The sequence below is a fragment of the Stegostoma tigrinum genome, chromosome 19 (assembly GCF_030684315.1).
Source record: "Stegostoma tigrinum isolate sSteTig4 chromosome 19, sSteTig4.hap1, whole genome shotgun sequence".
Classification (NCBI taxonomy): domain Eukaryota; kingdom Metazoa; phylum Chordata; class Chondrichthyes; order Orectolobiformes; family Stegostomatidae; genus Stegostoma; species Stegostoma tigrinum.
The window spans coordinates 13,165,698-13,182,502 of NC_081372.1; the positions used below are offsets into that span (position 1 = coordinate 13,165,698).

General features: G+C 44.3%; 2 protein-coding genes across 2 annotated transcripts in view; one reads left to right on the plus strand and one right to left on the minus strand.

Moving 5' to 3' along the window:
* The window catches only part of LOC125461632 (glutathione hydrolase 7), an 89,905-nt gene extending 76,348 nt beyond the window's left edge, over positions 1 to 13,557 (minus strand). The window contains exon 1 of the mRNA XM_048550581.2: positions 13,295 to 13,557. Coding sequence (XP_048406538.2) covers positions 13,295 to 13,466 — 172 coding nt within the window. The 5' untranslated portion in view covers positions 13,467 to 13,557. The remainder of the gene's footprint in view (positions 1 to 13,294) is intronic.
* Positions 13,558 to 13,640: 83 nt separating this feature from the next.
* cyldb (cylindromatosis (turban tumor syndrome), b) overlaps positions 13,641 to 16,805 on the plus strand; it is a 34,682-nt gene continuing 31,517 nt past the window's right edge. The window contains exons 1-2 of the mRNA XM_059652744.1: positions 13,641 to 13,775; positions 14,020 to 14,207. The gene's annotated coding sequence lies outside the window, so the exon portion shown is untranslated. The remainder of the gene's footprint in view (positions 13,776 to 14,019; positions 14,208 to 16,805) is intronic.

Here is a 16,805-nt window from a genome sequence, read left to right on the forward strand (position 1 = left end):
CCCCTCATGGTCTGCTGCACAGAGCCCTGGGAGACAGACTGTGATGTTTGTCTTTTTAACTCTTGTTTTTCCGACCTATAGTTATAATGTGTATAGCTGTAATGTAGCTTTTTCTTCATTTGTCTACTCTGTAACTGAAGCTTGTAGTCTAGGTACCTTTGTAACGAAGATGGCACTGTAAGTATCAACTTATAAACTTTTCACTGTATTCATTTGAGTACATGTGACAATAAAGCTAATTCAATTCACTTCTGAGGAAGGGTCACTGGACCGAAACGTTAACTCCGATTTCTCTCCACAGATGCTGCCAGACCTGCTGGGCTTTTCCAGCAATTTCTGTTTATGTTTCTGATTTCCAGCATCTCAGTTCTTTCAGTTTTTATTAAATTCACAGCATATCCTTTCCAGCCATCACCTCTGTATCTGTAGTTACAGTTCCAGGTCCAGCAACGACTTCATCGTAAGATTCTCATCCTTGTTGAAAATTACCTCTGTAATCTCCTCCAGCTCTTTGACCTTCCTAGATATCAGTGCTCCTCTCACTTTACCGCTTGGTTAACCTGATTTCGATGCTTTACTGATGGCTGTCTCAACTCTTGCCCTAGGTACTGGAATACTCTCCTGCTTTCTTCCTTGAAACCACACCTTAAAAGGTACCACTGATCATTCGTACTCATTTTGGTTATGCAACCCATTATCTCCTTATGTGGCTGAGAACATACTTTGCTTTATATTATGTTCCTGGTGTAACAGCTTGGGAACTTATGTCAAATTAAAGGCACTTCTTAAATACAAGTTGTTGTTTCACCACAAATGGTCATTTTTTTTAACGAACGGACAAAGCTCTTAGTGACCAAGATAATATCACAAGAGATGAGATCGTCGAAAGAAACAGTGACCAGTGGTAACTATGAATGTAATCTCAATCATGTGATTAGCAAAGGCAAGTTTACACTTTTAAGCCTCTTCAAAGAAAGCTAAATACAGCCCCACATATATGAAGGTATATACAAGGCAAAGGCAACCTCACTTGATCCCTCAACTTACCCCTGGCTTCAACATCCTCAGTGTAATTGAGGGTGTCACATTTTTCCGTTAGTGATCATTGCAGCTCAGGCTGCAGCCTTTCCACCTAGACTTCCAGCACTCTGGCCAACCCCATCACCCAAACCCAACATTACTAACACCATGTCCCGCACACTCCTTGTTAATTTAAATTTGAGTCTCCAATATCTGTGGGAGGGTAGCGGAGTCCAAAACTAGAGGATTTAGGTTAAGGTGAGAGGGGGAAGATTTAAAGGTGATCTAAGGGGCTAACCTTTTCATGCAGAGGGTGGTCCATGTATAGAATAGGCTGTCAGATGAAGTGGTGGAGGCTGTTACAATTACAACATTTAAAAGGCATCTGGATGGGTCTATGAATAGGAAGGATTTTGAGGGATATGGGCCAAATGCTTGCAAATGGCACTGGATTAATTTGGAATATCTGGTCGACATGGACAAGTTGGATCAGAGAATCTGTTTCCACGTACAGGTCTATGACTGGCCTGCAGCCAAATGAGTGATAGTTGCAGACACAATGCAACAACAGCAGGAGGATTACGGAGCGTTATTGAGGCTTGAGTAAGAAACATCTCCTCAACTCATTTCTTTTGCATGTGAGGGGAAAATCAGGTCAGATTAATTCTCTAGCCATCAGCAAGCCACAGCTGTCTGACTTCAAGCATTCCACTATGAGAAAGGCAGATAGTGAGACAAAATCAGAATGAATAACAAAGAAGGAAACACACAAGAAACAAGGAAAAGCAGATGAGGATCGACAGGAATGGAGGAAATACAGAAGCAGAAACAGAAAATAATAGAATGAGATAAGGGATAAGAAAGTAGTTAGTCATATTGAGGTCAACATTTTGAATTCTCTCATGATTGATAAGGGATCTTCCACTTAAGACAGAGATAAGGAGAATGATTTTCTCTCCGACACCAGTTAGTCTGTGAAATCCTCCTTTTCAGAGAGCAGAAGAACGTCCGATGACCTCACTGAAGGTTCTTAAGGCCTCGTTAGATAAGATTTTTGACTGATGGAGAATCAAAGACTGGACCATGAAATTAAGACCACATTCAGATCAGCTGGGATCTTGTCAAATGGCACAGCAAGCTTAAGAGACCAAATGGCCTAGGAACCCAGGAGAAAGACTGGGCTATTCAGCTGATTAAGTCCATCCCAACATTCAATATGATCATGACTGATCAAACACGTCAATGCCTTTTAACCCCACTATCCCCATAACCCTGCACATCATCAGTAATCAAAAACCTATCCATCTCTACCTTAAACATATTCAGACACTGCGCTTTTACAGCCCTCTGTGATAGAGAATTCCAAAGGTTCACAAACCTCTGAGTCAGAGTATTTCTCCTCATCTCAGGAAGCCCCCTCTCCAAAACAAGATAATGTAAAAATATATCCCTTAACCTTTTCCCCTAAAACATTGCTCTCAAAAACTGTGTACCTTTTACACAGTTACATGCTATGTGAGCACAGTGACTGGGTTAAAGGCTAGTCTCAGCAAAGTGAATGTTTACTGGCATCCTAAGCAACATTGCAGCGACCAGTTCCTGGAATGGGGTGGGAAAGGGAAAAGCTCATGATGGAAAGTGGAATTCTCCTCTTGAGCATACTTACTGAAGCAGCCAAGCCATCAATGATTGAGGGGTTTTGATGGAATAAGGAGAAATGGGCAAGTGGGTCAGTTATCAGAGGTCTTTGGCATCCAAGAGGGCTTTGGATAATCATTTGGATAGAAATAGCGTGAAAGAGTATGGGGTAACAACAAGAGATCTTCAGTAGGTAATGACACTTGGTTAAAGGGCTGGTACAGGGGAATTGTGCCAAATGGGTTCCTTCTGCACTGTAATAGTCCTATGATTACGTGACAAGATTGAAAACAGTTGGTAGAAGTTTCAGAGGAAGGTTGGAGAGACATTTATGTAGAGCTTGTGGCTATACTCTAGAACATATGGCCTGAAGAGCTGCTGGAAGCTGATTCAGTGGTGATTTTCATAAAGCAGATGAATACGCATTCTTACGTGGCTGCAGAGAATTACAAAGAACAGAATAAATAAGAGCAGAAGTCAACCGTCTACTCTACCACCTTCATAAATGCAAGAAAGCAGCACTGCCCTCAGTGATAGCCTGAGAGCGGGATAAAAATCAGCAGGTAGACAAGCTGACCAATAGTAGGCACACTGTGATTGGAGACAGGCTTCCAAACAAAGCAATCTGTAAAACTAACACAATAGCCTGTGTTTGATGCATAATCTTTCACTGAGCCTTAACAAGGGTGAAGTAGAAGTTAAATGTTCAAATTTTGAATGGATTAGTCTGTTCATTGTCAACCACAGGTGTAATTTGCCTAAAGATTGCAAACCAACTGGCAGACAAACTTTGTTCTTAAAATGGAGGCAAGGGGTTTTAGAAAGTTAGAAGTAGATGTTATTTTCACTGATATCTCTTTTTTGAGTTTATATATGTTTGCCCTGGGCATTATTCATCATTGAAATATTGACAGAGTTTATGAATAGCTAAAACCTGTGTATGGATCATTGCAGCATCCTACCAGTTTAAACATCCCAACTCAAGATAATGAAATGTGAGGCTGGATGAACACAGCAGGCCCAGCAGCATCTCAGGAGCACAAAAGCTGACGTTTCGGGCCTAGATCCTTCATCAGAGAGGAGCTCCTCTTTTTGTGCTCCTGAGATGCTGCTTGGCCTGCTGTGTTCATCCAGCGTCACATTTTATTATCTTGGATTCTCCAGCATCTGCAGTTCCCATTATCACTGCCGGCCTTATCTGGTCTGCCCTACATGTGATTCCAGATCCACAGCAATGTGGTTGACTCCGAACTGCCCCCTGGGCAATTAGGGATGGGTAATAAGTGCTGCCTGGCCAGTGACGCCTTCATCCTGTTCATGAATAAAGAAAAAAATTACTGGGGGGGGGGGTTGGGTGGGGAGTTGGTTAGCTCAGTTGGCTGGACAGCTGGTTTGCAGTGCAGAGTGATGCCAACAGCATGCATTCAGTTCCTGCACCGACTGAGGTTACGGTGAAGGGCTCTCCCCTCGCCTGAGGCGTGGTGACTCTCAGGTTAAACCACCACCAGTCGCCGCTCTGTAATGAGGGAGCAGCCGTACGTCTAGTAGGCTTTGTTGACTTTACCTTCATTTACCAGTTCTCACCTCCTGGAGAGAAAGGTAGGGGCATTTGTGACCATTTGCAAGGAGTGTGGTGTTGGATGAGGTGTGCTTGCGGTAGTGTAGCACCTGGATGGGGTGATACTTGTGCCAACCCCCGTGGGCTGGTGCTTCGAGGCATTTTGCGGGTGTGATGAAGTAGGCTAGAGCTGAAGGTCATTTTTCAATTTGTTTAATGTATACCATCTGATCCCACCTTGAGTGTAAGGTGTTTGCAGTTACTGTGTTCCCTGAAGGCATCCTGTTACTCAGTCGACTGTGGAATGTATAAAATTGCTTATTGCGTTGTGATGCTTTGCCTTGTGTAACAACGATGACTTGCATTTGTATAGATAACAAAGTGTGGAGCTGGATGAACACAGCAGGCCAAGCAGCATCTCAGGAGCACAAAAGCTGACGTTTCAGGCCTAGACCCTTCATCAGAGAGGGGGGGATGGGGAGAGGGTTCTGGAAGAAATAGGGGGGGGGTCCCCATTGCAACAACTCCTTTTGTCTTTTGTTCAGTTGATCATTTAACGAAAGGTGTGTGATTTCTATACATTAGAATATTACTTATTTTAGAGTTTGAATTTTGAAGTAGTGGTAAGTGGGCTTTGTCAATGTCTATGAAAGGGTTTAATGATTTAATTTGAATTTCTGAAGGCAAAATGATTTCTTTTAAAACACAATGCTAGAGAGTGATTTCCAGAGTGTAACATGGTTTTGTGTTCTTTAGGAGAGTTTACGAGCGAAGTAAATAGTTGTGCATCAAGCTTTTGGTTTGGATAGGTTTTGTTTCAAATTTTGTTTAAAGGAACACCTTTAGCCTACAGAAGAAACATATTGGTTTCAATTTGGCAGGTTTTGTAGAAGTCCTGGCTCAAGCTGGATGTGTACAACAGTTACTCCTGACAGAAGAAGATTGGTTTAGAACTTTAAGTAAGAGGTTACATTAGTGTAAGGAGTTTAGTTTAAAAGTACCAGACTAGACATGTTTCGGTTAAAACCCTGAAGGGTTATTTGAAGCTAAAAATATTGATGCTTGGTTATACAAATCCACAGAAAAAAGGTTATGAGATTCTCAAGACATAGAATTGGAGCCACATTTAAAGTAAGCCCTACTGATATGAAAGAGAAGGGAGTTCTCTCTGGTGTGACTACTGCACAGGAATGCACGTCGGATTAATGAGATTATATTTTATTAAGTGGTTCTAAATCTTTAAACTTGTGTTATATGTAAACAGTTTGGATTATTATTTTTTACCTCCATTTCTTTTCTGCAATAAACTTCTGTTTCATTGCTAAATAAGTCTGAAATATCGTATGTGAGTGTTTTGGTTTTAGCTTTTCCAGTTAAAAACATCAGATGGGATCATAACAATCTCCAATTTTCCTCCTCCATTAACATCTCCCTAACCTTCCCTTCTGTTCCACTTGCTCCTTCCCATCTTCCTCCAACAATTTTCCAAGAAAGCATCATATTGTACGCGTGATGTCCGTTCTCTCTCTTTGCTGCCAGCTCAGCAATACTAATACATTTATTTTTGTCTCAGGAAATAATTTAATTCCCGTAAACTCAGAAACCAGCCGTTCTTAACCTTCTGATTCATAAAAGCAAATTTCATAGTGAATTTCAGGTGGACAAACTCAGTGTTACCAAAAATTAACTCAAGCAAACAGGCTGCTGGTGGAAACAGATTCCATGGGAACTTCTAAACAGTACTGGACAAGTGCTTGAAAAAGACCCATTTCCAAGTGGAGAGAAAAATGTGGTGTGGGAATCAATTTAACAGTTCTTTCATAGATTCTAGCAGAGGGAAGAACAGGTCTTATCCTGGACTTTAAAATTCCATGGAGTCTGAAATAACTCACAAAGGTCAATATCCCGTCACCAAGTCACTCTTTATTTATGTGTGCATAGTACACAACATTGACCCCGCTATCTCAGAGCCAGCCTCCGATGTTAAGCAGAACCCCTGATGTTCCTGTTTATATCTGTCAGCCAGGACTCCCTGATTGGAACAGGTTAACAACCTGAATCAGGGAACTTATACTCTATGACTCCACCTGGCTGACCTCATTCCAATCACTACAGAGTCACTGAAAGAGACATTGCATGTTTTTTTAAAAATTCATTAATGGGAGGAAGAGGTTACTGGCTAGGCAGCATTTATTGTCCATCGCTAATTGCCCAGAGGGCAGGTCAGAGTCAACCACATTGCTGTGGGTCTGGAGTCACGTGTCGGCCAGACCCAGTAAGGTTTCCTCCCAGAAAGGACATCAGTGAACCAGATGGGTTTTTTTCTGACAATCGACATTGGATGCATGGATTCTCAATTCCAGATTTTTTTTTAAAAATTGAATTCAAATTCCACCATCTGCTGTGGCGGGATTCAAACCCAGGTCCCCAGAATGTTATCCAGGTCTCTGGATTAAAAGTCCAGCGAAAATACCACTAGGCCGTTGCCTCCCCATTGGGTGGCTCCTTTACATGTTACTCAACCTGTTAAGGGCAGACGTTTGCCATTGTTATTTCAGAATTTCCACATCCCCATTTGATAGCATTGTGAAAGCATACTTCCTGAGTACAGGTAATGACTACTTTCATACTCCTATTTTCAAATGCATGGGTAGGAGGATGCCAAACAGAAGCCAATTTCACTGTTATTCTTTGTTTTGAATATTCAGAAATAGAGCTATTAAACCTTCCAGGATTGTCATGGCAGTCGTAGATGAAACTGGGGAGTATTTATGAAGAGTCAATATCCCCCAAAATCTTGTAGAGTTCTGCTCTGCTGCTGGCATTGAATGCCTCCTTGAGACCTACTAAAATAAAGCAAAGGGGTATACTCTGTTCCCTTCACTTTTCACTGGTCTATCAAGAAGATTATGTCCATAATAGATCAGTTAGTATTGAAAATTCACAGTGCTTTCAAGGACCTTGGTCTGCAATTAGATGAAATCTTTTAAGTAAGCCTCAAGCAAAGGCTTTCCCTGTGATTCTGAGTAGTGAGTTTCCTGGGTTGTTGTCGCAGTCTCATCTGCTGTCTATGTTTTTGTACAAAACTTAAAGAAATAGCAACAAGAGTAGGCCATTCAGTTCCTCAAGCCTGCTCCATTCAATAGGATCATGGCTGATCCCACATTCCTCATGACCTTTCATCCCCTTACTGATCAAGAATCCATCTAACCCAGCCTTAGATATATAAAGACTCCGATCCCCCAGTTCTCTCTGATAAGGAGTTCCAAAGACTCTCAACCCTCTGACGGAAGAAATTCATCCTCATCTCAGTCTTAAATTGGTGCCCCTTTATTCTGGGTCTACGCCCTTTGATTCTAGACCTCCCATGGAGGGAACATCCTCTCAACATTTTCCCTGTGAAGCTCATATGTCTCAATGAAATCACCTCTCATCTTTCTAAACCCCACTGAACAGAATTCCAACCAGTTTAGCTTTCATAAGCCAGTCCCTCCATACTGGGGATCATCCTAGTGAACCAATTCTCTGAACTGCTTCCAGTGACATTATATATTCCCTTAAATAAGGGGACCAAAACTGTTCAAAGTACTATAGATGTGGTCTCATCGTCACTTGTAAAGTTACAGTCAGACTTCCCTACTCTCCTACTCCACCCCCTTGAAATAAGAGCCAACAGTCCCTTGGCCTTTCTGATTACCTGCTGTACCTGTGTGCTAGCTTTCTATGTTTAATGCACAAATACCCACAAGTCCCTTTGTGTTGCAGCTTTCTGTAGCTATTCTCCAATTAAATAATACCCTGTTCTTTTGTTCTCCCTTCCAAAATGAACAACTTCACATTTTCCCACAGAAGTCTCTGTTTGCCAATGTTTTGCCCACTTACTTATCATCATGATATAACTCTGTAAACTGTTTGCATGCCCTCTGCAACTTGCCTTTCTGCCTATTTTGGCCGCTGTATTTTCACTTTCTTCCTCCAAGGCATTAGTATATATTGTAAATAGTTACACTCCCTGCAACTGATCCTGTGGAAGCACGCAAGTATGCTGTTTTTGTCAGAGATGTGAACAATAGACAGCATACATCTCAAATTCCAGATAACAAGGTGTGGAGCTGGATGAACAGAGCAGGCCAAGCAGCATTTTAGGAGCTGGAAAGCTGACGTTTCGGGCCTTGACCCTTCTTCAGAAATGGGGGAGGGGAAGCGGCTTCTGAAATAAATAGAGAGAGAGGGGGAGGCAGATCGAAGATGGATACAGGAGAAGATAGTTGGAGAAGAGACAGACAAGTTAAAGAGGTGGGGATGGGGCCAGTAAAAGTGAGTGTAGGTGGGGAGGTAGGGAGGAGATAGGTCAGTCCAGGGAGGATCGACAGGTCAAGGGGGCAGGATGAGGTTAGTAGGTAGGAAATGGGGGTGCAACTTAAGGTGGGAGGGGTTTCAGCGAGAGGAAGAACTGGTTAGGGAGGCGAGGATGAGTTGGGCTGGTTTTGGGATGCAGTAGGGGTAGGGGAGATTTTGAAGCTTGTGGAATTCACATTGATATCATTGGGCTGCAGGGTTCCCAAGCTGAATAATATGAGTTGCCGTTCCTGCAACCTTCGGGTAGCATCATTGTGGCACTGCAGGAGGCCCAAAATGGACATGTCATCTGAGGAATGGGAGGGGGAGCTGAAATGGTTCTCGACTGGGAGGTGCAGTTGTTTATTGCGAACCAAGCATAGGTGTTCTGCAAAGCGATCCCCAAGCCTCCACTTGATTTCCCCGATGTAGAGGAAGCCACACCGGGAACAGCGGATGCAGTATACCACATTATCAGATATGCAGGCGAACATCTATTTGATTTGGAAAGTCTTCTTGGGGTCTGGGATGGGGGTGAGGGAGGAGGTGTGGGGGCAGGTGTAGCACTTCCTGCGGTTGCAGGGAAAAGTGCCAGGTATGGTGGGGCTGGAGGGGAGTGTGGAGCGGACAAGGGAGTCATGGAGACAGTGGTCCCTCCAGAAAGCAGTCAATTGTGGGGAGGGTAAAATTTCTTTGGTGGTGGGGTCGGATTGTAGATGGCGGAAGTTCGGAGGATGATGTGGTGGATCTGGAGGTTGGTGGGGTGGTATGTGAGGACAAGGGGAATTCTTTTTTTGGTTGTTATTGCAGGGTCGAGGTGTGAGGGATGAGTTGCGGGAGACACAGTCAAGGGCGTCTTGACCACTGAGGCGTGGGGTGGGGGGGTGGGGGTGGAGTTGCGGTCCTTGAAAAACAAGGACATCTGAGATATACGGGAGTGGAATGCCTCATCCTGGGAGCAGATGCGGCGGAGGCAAAGGAATTGGGAATAGGGGATGGCATTTTTGCAGGAAGGTGGGTGGGAGGAGGTGTATTCCAGGTAGCTGTGGGAGTCGGTGGGCTTGAAAAGGATATCAGTTTCTAGGTGGTTGCCCAAGATGGAAACAGAGAGGTCCAGGAAGGTGAGGGAGGTGTTAGAGATAGTCAGGTGAACTTAAGGTTGGGGTGGAAAGGATGCTGCTTGGCCTGCTGTGTTCATCCAGTTCTACACCTTGTTATCTCGGATTGTCCAGAATCTGCAGTTCCCATTATCTCAAATCCCAGACAGTGTCACCAGCAATGTCTCTGCAAAATCCTGCAACCATGCTGGCAGAACAGGCGCTCCAAAATCAATATTCTTTCTAAGTCATCATCCTCACTGGAGGCACTGGTTTACAGTCAATCAGCTGTGCTGGCTGGATGACATTGTCTACATGCCTGACACAAGACTTCCAAAGCAAGCCCTCTCCATCGTTTTGTTACAGTAAGCAGTTATCATGAGGGCAGAGAACATGCATAATGACACCCTCAAAGCCTGCCTTTAGAGAAAAAAATTTGAATACCTTTCCCAACTCATAGAATCTCTTGTCCATGATACTCCACACTGAAAAAAAAGAGGCATCTGCCAACCATCGTGAGCATCTCTGACGGGTAAAGGTGGTGGTCAAGCACAAACAGCAAGAGTATGCAAAATCCAAGCATCCCATCCTCCAGTCTCTTCAAACATTATTGACTCCATCTGTGGTGCACATGTTGATCCAAGATTGGACAGGTTAGTCACTTCATGGCCCCAACATCAGAGTGGAGGGAAGTCATCACTGAGCCCAAGGCATTGCCTAAGAAGTCATCCAGGGAGTAACTTAGCTACAAAGGCTCATGAAGATTCTCTCCCATGACTATAACTTGTTTCCTCCCTTGAAGAACCAACATAAACTGTGATCAAGTGATAAGGTATTACATCACTGCCCCGATCACACTAGAACATAGAATGTTGCAGCACAGTACAGGCCCTTCGGCCCTCGATGTTGTGCCAACCTGTCATACCGATCTCAAGCCCATCTAACCTACACTATTCCATGTATGTCCATATGCTTGTCCAATGCCGACTTAAATGTACCTAAAGTTGGCGAATCTACTACCGTCGCAGGCAAAGCGTTCCATACCCTTACTACTCTGAGTAAAGAAACTACCTCTGACATCTGTCCTATATCTTTCACCCCGCAATTTAAAGCTATGCCCCCTCGTGCTCGCCATCACCATCCTAGGAAAAAGGCTCTCCCTATCCACCCGATCTAACCCTCTGATTATCTTATATGTCTCAATTAAGTCACCGCTCAACCTCCTTTTCTCTAATGAAAACAGCCTCAAGTCCCTCAGCCATTCCTTGTAAGACCTTCCCTCCATACCAGGCAACATCCTAGTAAATCTCCTCTGCACCCTTTCCAAAGCTTCCACATCCTTCTTATAAATGCAGTGACCAGAACTGTACGCAATACTCCAAGTGCGGCTACACCAGAGTTTGGTACAGCTGCAGCATAACCTCATGATTCCGGAACTCGATCTCTCTATTAATAAAAGCTAAAACACTGTATGCCTTCTTACCAACCCTGTCAACCTGGGTGGCAACTTTCAATGACCTGTGTACATGGACACCGAGATCTCTCTGCTCTTCTACAATACCAAGAATCTTACCACTAGCCCAGTACTTTGCCTTCCGGTTACTCCTACCAAAGTGCATCACCTCACGCTTGTCCGCATTAAACTTCATTTGCCACCTCTCAGCCCAGCTCTGCAGCTTATCTATGTCTCTCTGTAACCTACAACATCCTTCGTCACTATCCACAATTCCACCGACCTTAGTGTCATCTGCAAATTTACTAACACATCCTTCTACGCCCGCATCCAGGTCGTTTATAAAAATGACAAACAGCAGTGGACCCAACACCGACCCTTGTGGTACACCACTAGTAACTGGTCTCCAGGATGAACATTTCCCCATCAACCACCACCCTCTCTGTCTTCTTTCAGCAAGCCAATTTCTGATCCAAACTGCTGTATCTCCCACAATCCCATGCCTCCGCACCTAATAGCACCTACTGGACATGATTAGTAAATTCTACTACCTTGTGACATGCACCAATCTGGAAAAGAAGCTTAACAATTCCCACACTTCATTGTCTGGCTATAACCTGGCAGGACTGGTTCATGAATTCAGCAGACTTCTCCCAGGTTTGATGGCATTTACCAACTAGAGTCAACTTTCTTGGCTTGGGCACATTCACAGGATAGAAGGTTGGAGTGGGAGATTCTGTACTATTGAGGCTGTAGAAATTGGGGATGGAGAGGTGACAGTGCCTAGTGGGTGTGCCAGGCCTCTGCTTTAAAAATCTAGACCATTCCTCTGAACCCAATCCCTAACCTTAAGCAATCCAGCGACTTCAGCAACCTCCAGTCCCAATTACCAGCTCATTCCAACCCGTTGCCTGTCCCACTCAGGTCAGCTTGATCTCCAGTACTGGACATCTGCCCTGGCAGAGTACTGACGCTTCTCCAAGCCACCTTCTAAAACCAGACAACTCCCAGAGGAGAGCTGGGCAGCACGGTGGCTCAGCGTTTAGCACTGTTGCCTCACAGCGCCAGGGACCTAGGTTTGATTCCAGCTTCAGGGTTCTATCTGTGTGGAGTTTGCACTTTCTCCCCGTGTCTGCATGGGTTTCCTCCGGGTGCTCCGGTTTCCTCCCGCAGTCCAATGTTAAATTTCATTGTAGTGTCCAGGGGTGTGCAGGCTGGGTTGATTATCCATGGGAAATGCAGGGTTACAGGTGGGGGTGGGACGCCCTTTGGTGGGGCCATGTGAACTTAATAGGCCAAACCGCCTGCTTCCACACTCTAGCAGATTCTAATGAGAGGGCAAGACGGGGCTGTTCCATCATGTGTGTGGCGTGGTGTGGCGTGTGTTTGCATGTGCCTTCCATGAACGACTTTCTTTATCAACCTCTCCCTCACCTGAGGCATGGTGACCCTCACGTTAAACCACCAGTCCTCTTCTTCTGATGAGACAGCAGCCCTACAGTCCAGAAGGTCTACAGAGACTTTACCTTTACACGTGTCTGTGAGATACAGTAATTTAGATTAATTTAAGAAAAAGTTGGACACAGGCCAGACATGGGACTCTGGGGAGTGGAGAAGGAATGAAGTTAAAATTACTACCTAGCAGCAGAGGAAAATGGCAACTCCCCTGCATATGCCACTCCGATGGGCAGCGGTGAGAGCAGTTTGGCAACTGTTTGCCAAAGACAACAGTCGACTGCAGCACCTGGAAACCCCAAGCATGGTACCTGGGGCAGAACCAGGTCAGACTCTCGATCCATCAGGACCCGTGGGGCTATATTAAAATCCCTCCCCCAAACTGAAATGCACTGGCGCCTGACTCTCATCTTTGGTGCATGGATGGGTGCTGACGAGGCAGCTACTCGTTTCAATGAAAGCAGGGAATCGGTGCCTCTTTGCACATTTACATTAAGCCCAGCCCAATGAACACACACCAACCGCGTCGCCCCCGACCCCCAAAATGGGTTAATTTCCCGTGAAAAAACCCACAACGCAGGAGCTTCTCTGCAGAACAGTCTCCCAGACTACAATCGGACATCCACCCTATTGCCACAACATCTCAATAAAATGAGGGCGCTTTGCATCTGCCCAGGTTCTGTCAAAAGGCATTTATTTCTCGCTAACTGCCCCCTTTACAGTGCCGCGACCAACCTGCGGTGTCCGGGTCACAGAGGGACGAGTCATCGTCTTTGCGGTATCGCAGCACATTGTCGGTGGAGCCGGTATCGTCCTCGGGAAGCCGGGGGAAGCTGGTGATACTCATGTAGTCTACCGGCGAGTAGGCCCCGAGGTTTGTCTCCTGACCGGCTTCTTCTTCCGCCATCCTCGGTGTATTTACCCGCTCTTTAACCTCTACGCTTCGGCCCAGCAATTGCGAAGGGGCAACAAAAGGTCTTGAGACATTCACGCCCCCCCCCCCCTTAGGACTCGGCTCCTCCGCAGCTATACACCGGTGTCCTGTAGTTACTCCTCCCTTGTCTCCTGTATATCGTGTCTCTCGCTTGTGCGATGTTGCTTTTCAGTTTGTAGTAAGCCTGCCTTGTAGGCAGTGGGGGAACGTCTGTGCACGCAACTAGCAGGTTTAAAAAAAACACCGAGGAGCACCAGAATTTCAAGTAACTAGAAAAATGAGGTGGGTGGAGGAATGCAAGCGGTTCAAATAAAAGGGTTTGGGTCAGATGACAACACCACATAGCCTTATGCGCACACACTACATCGATGGGTGTAATTTTTGTTTATCTGCACATATTTATATATAGATTTTTTTTGCATTTTTAAAAGCCTTTATATTGTAATTAAATGTTGCAAATAAAATGCTTTTAATGCAAATTTGCGATATAATTTTATGTATACGTCACGAATTTTTGTTGCTACAGATAATGGTCGGGGTTGTGGTTTGAAAAAAAGCAAAATGCGAGGGATGGGGAGAATCGCCGTGATACTGCACTGCAGAGAGCTGGAATGAATCAAAACCAGTAAATCGACAAGATGCAAGACTGGAGCATCAGAGGCTGAGGGTGACCTTACCTCAGAGGTTTACAAAACAATGAGGGGCATGAATACGGTGAATAATCAAGGTCTTTTTCCTCCCGGGGTAGGGGAGTCCTGAGGTTTAAGGTGAGAGGGGAAAGATTTAAAAGGGTCCTAAGGAGCAACTTTGTAACCCGGAGGGTGGTGCATGTATGGAATGAGCTGCCAGAGGAAGTGGTGGAAGTTTTTACAATTGCAACATTTAAAAGGCATGGGGATGGGTACATGAAGAGGAAGGTTTCCGAGGGATATGGGCCAAATGCTGACAAGCGGGACCATAAATAATTTCTGGTCGGCATAGATGAGTTGGACCAAAGGGCCTGATTCGGTGCTGTACTCTGTGACTCTCAGTCATGCTCACTATTCCGCATTAGTTGGAATTTAAAAACAAACAGGCGCAGAACTGTGCTATTGTTACTGCAAATGAAAATGCTTCTCTTAAAATGATGTCTTTGTTCCTCCATTCCCTATCTCAGCTTATTCATTTTTCACAATCAAACAACTTTTAGCTCAAGAATAAAATGCTGTGTGGATCCTGGCATTCTGATCGAAGAAAACGGAAACTGCTGGAACTAAACATGTAGCGGCACCTGTGGAGATGCAATCGAAAGTGAACTTGATCCTGATCTTAATTCTCTTTGTAGCAGAGTTTTGAATCAATTAAAATCTCGCCCAAGGTTTTAGATTGAAAAACATAAACACTGAAAGGTCATTGACCGTTTTTCTCTCCCCACGGACGGTGGCAGACATATTGTGAGCTTTTCCAACATTTACTGTCTTTAGTTTCATATTTCGAGCGCCCACAGTAGTTTGCTTCTGTATTTAATATTCTGCCTACTTCAGCCAACTGCTGACGCCAGCAACACAGATGGGGGAAGTGTTGTCACATTCACTTCTTTAAACTCTCCGAACTTCTCTCTGAATATATTGCTCTGTAGATAAACCATAAGGAGAGAAGCAGAAGTAGGCCATTTGTACCTTCAAGACTGTTCCACCTTTCACTGAGATCATGGCTGGTTTGTTAATGCTCGCCTTCACTCTCCTGCCTTTTTACCATCAGCCTTTTTTCCTTTACTGAGTAACAGTCTGTCTATCTCAGCCTTCAATATACTTAAGGATTCGGCCTTAACAGCCCTCTGCATTAAAGAATTCCACAGATTAACTTTCCTGTAATTTTCAGCTTTAATGTTGATTAACGTACACTCCCATGATTATGTGGCCAAAAAGGCCTGAAATAATTTTATAACACAGTGTGGAGCTGGAGTAACACAGCAGGCCGGGCATCATCAGAGGAGCAGGAGAGCTGATGTTTTGGGCCGGGACCCCTCTTCAGCAATGTAGCAATGTGAGAATCCAGGCTATATTCTGCATCAGTCAGTCTCTCTTTGAAATTCTGAGTTACTAAGCTTGTTTTAACCTTATAAGTTCCACTGCAAGGACATTTTCAGTACAAACCTTTCTATGCATAATCTGGTACCTCAGAATAATTTCCACATTCTACAAAATATGTAACCCCATTTTTTTTTAAGAAAGAAAGAACCGTGGTTGTTGGAAATCAAGCACAAAACAGAAATTGCTAGAATAGCTCAGCAGGTCTAGCAGCATCAGTGGAGAGAAATCAGAGTTAACATTTCGGGTCCTGTGACCCTTAGAACTAATGTTAGCTAATTCTCAACTTGATTGGCAGCCACTGAAATGTCAGGATGATGTCTCTTGGCTATCATCCTGAGTATTTAACTACAACTGAAGCTTGCCAGGAAACTTTTCCTGCATGTCCACCGATTGTTGCAGTTTTCCATTCATTAGGACATATTTGGGACAGATTTCACCCATGTTATACAAATAGGTTTTCACTCTGGATGTGAATGCCATGTCATCTGTGTCATAATCACACAAACTACTACTTGATCTAATGCATTATTTTCCTCAGCATCTTTGTGGCAAAAATGGACTTAGAGTCATAGAGATATACAGCAATGGAAACAGACTCTTCGGTTCAAATTGTCCATGCCAACTAGATAAATCTAGTCCCATTTGCTGCATTTGTCCTGTATTCCTCTAAACCCTCCTATTCATATACTTATCCAGATGCCTTTTAAATGTTGGCCTCTACCACTTGCTCTGACAGTTCATTCCATTCACGCACCACCGTCTGTGTGAAAATGTTGCCCCTTAGGACCCTTTTAAATCTTTCCCTCTCACTTTAAACCTATGCCCTCTAGTTTTGGACTCCACCATGCTGGGAAAAAGACTTTGTCAATTTACCTTATCCATGCCCCTCATGATTTTATAAACTCTATCTAGTCAACCTTCTGCCTCCAATGGTGCAGGGAAAATAGCCCCAGCCTATTCAGCCTCTCCCTATGGCTCAAGCCTTCCAACCCTAACAACATCCTCGTAGATCTTTCCTGAATTGTTTAAAGTTTCACAACATCTTTCCTATAGCAGGGAGACCAGAATTACACACAGTATTCCAAAATTGGCCAACCAATGTCCTCTACAGCCCCAGCATGACTTCTGAACTCCTATACTTAATGCACTGACCAATAAAGGTAAGCATACCAAACACCTTCTTCACTATCCTATCTACCTGCGACTCCACTTTCGATGGGCTATGAACCTGCACTCCAAG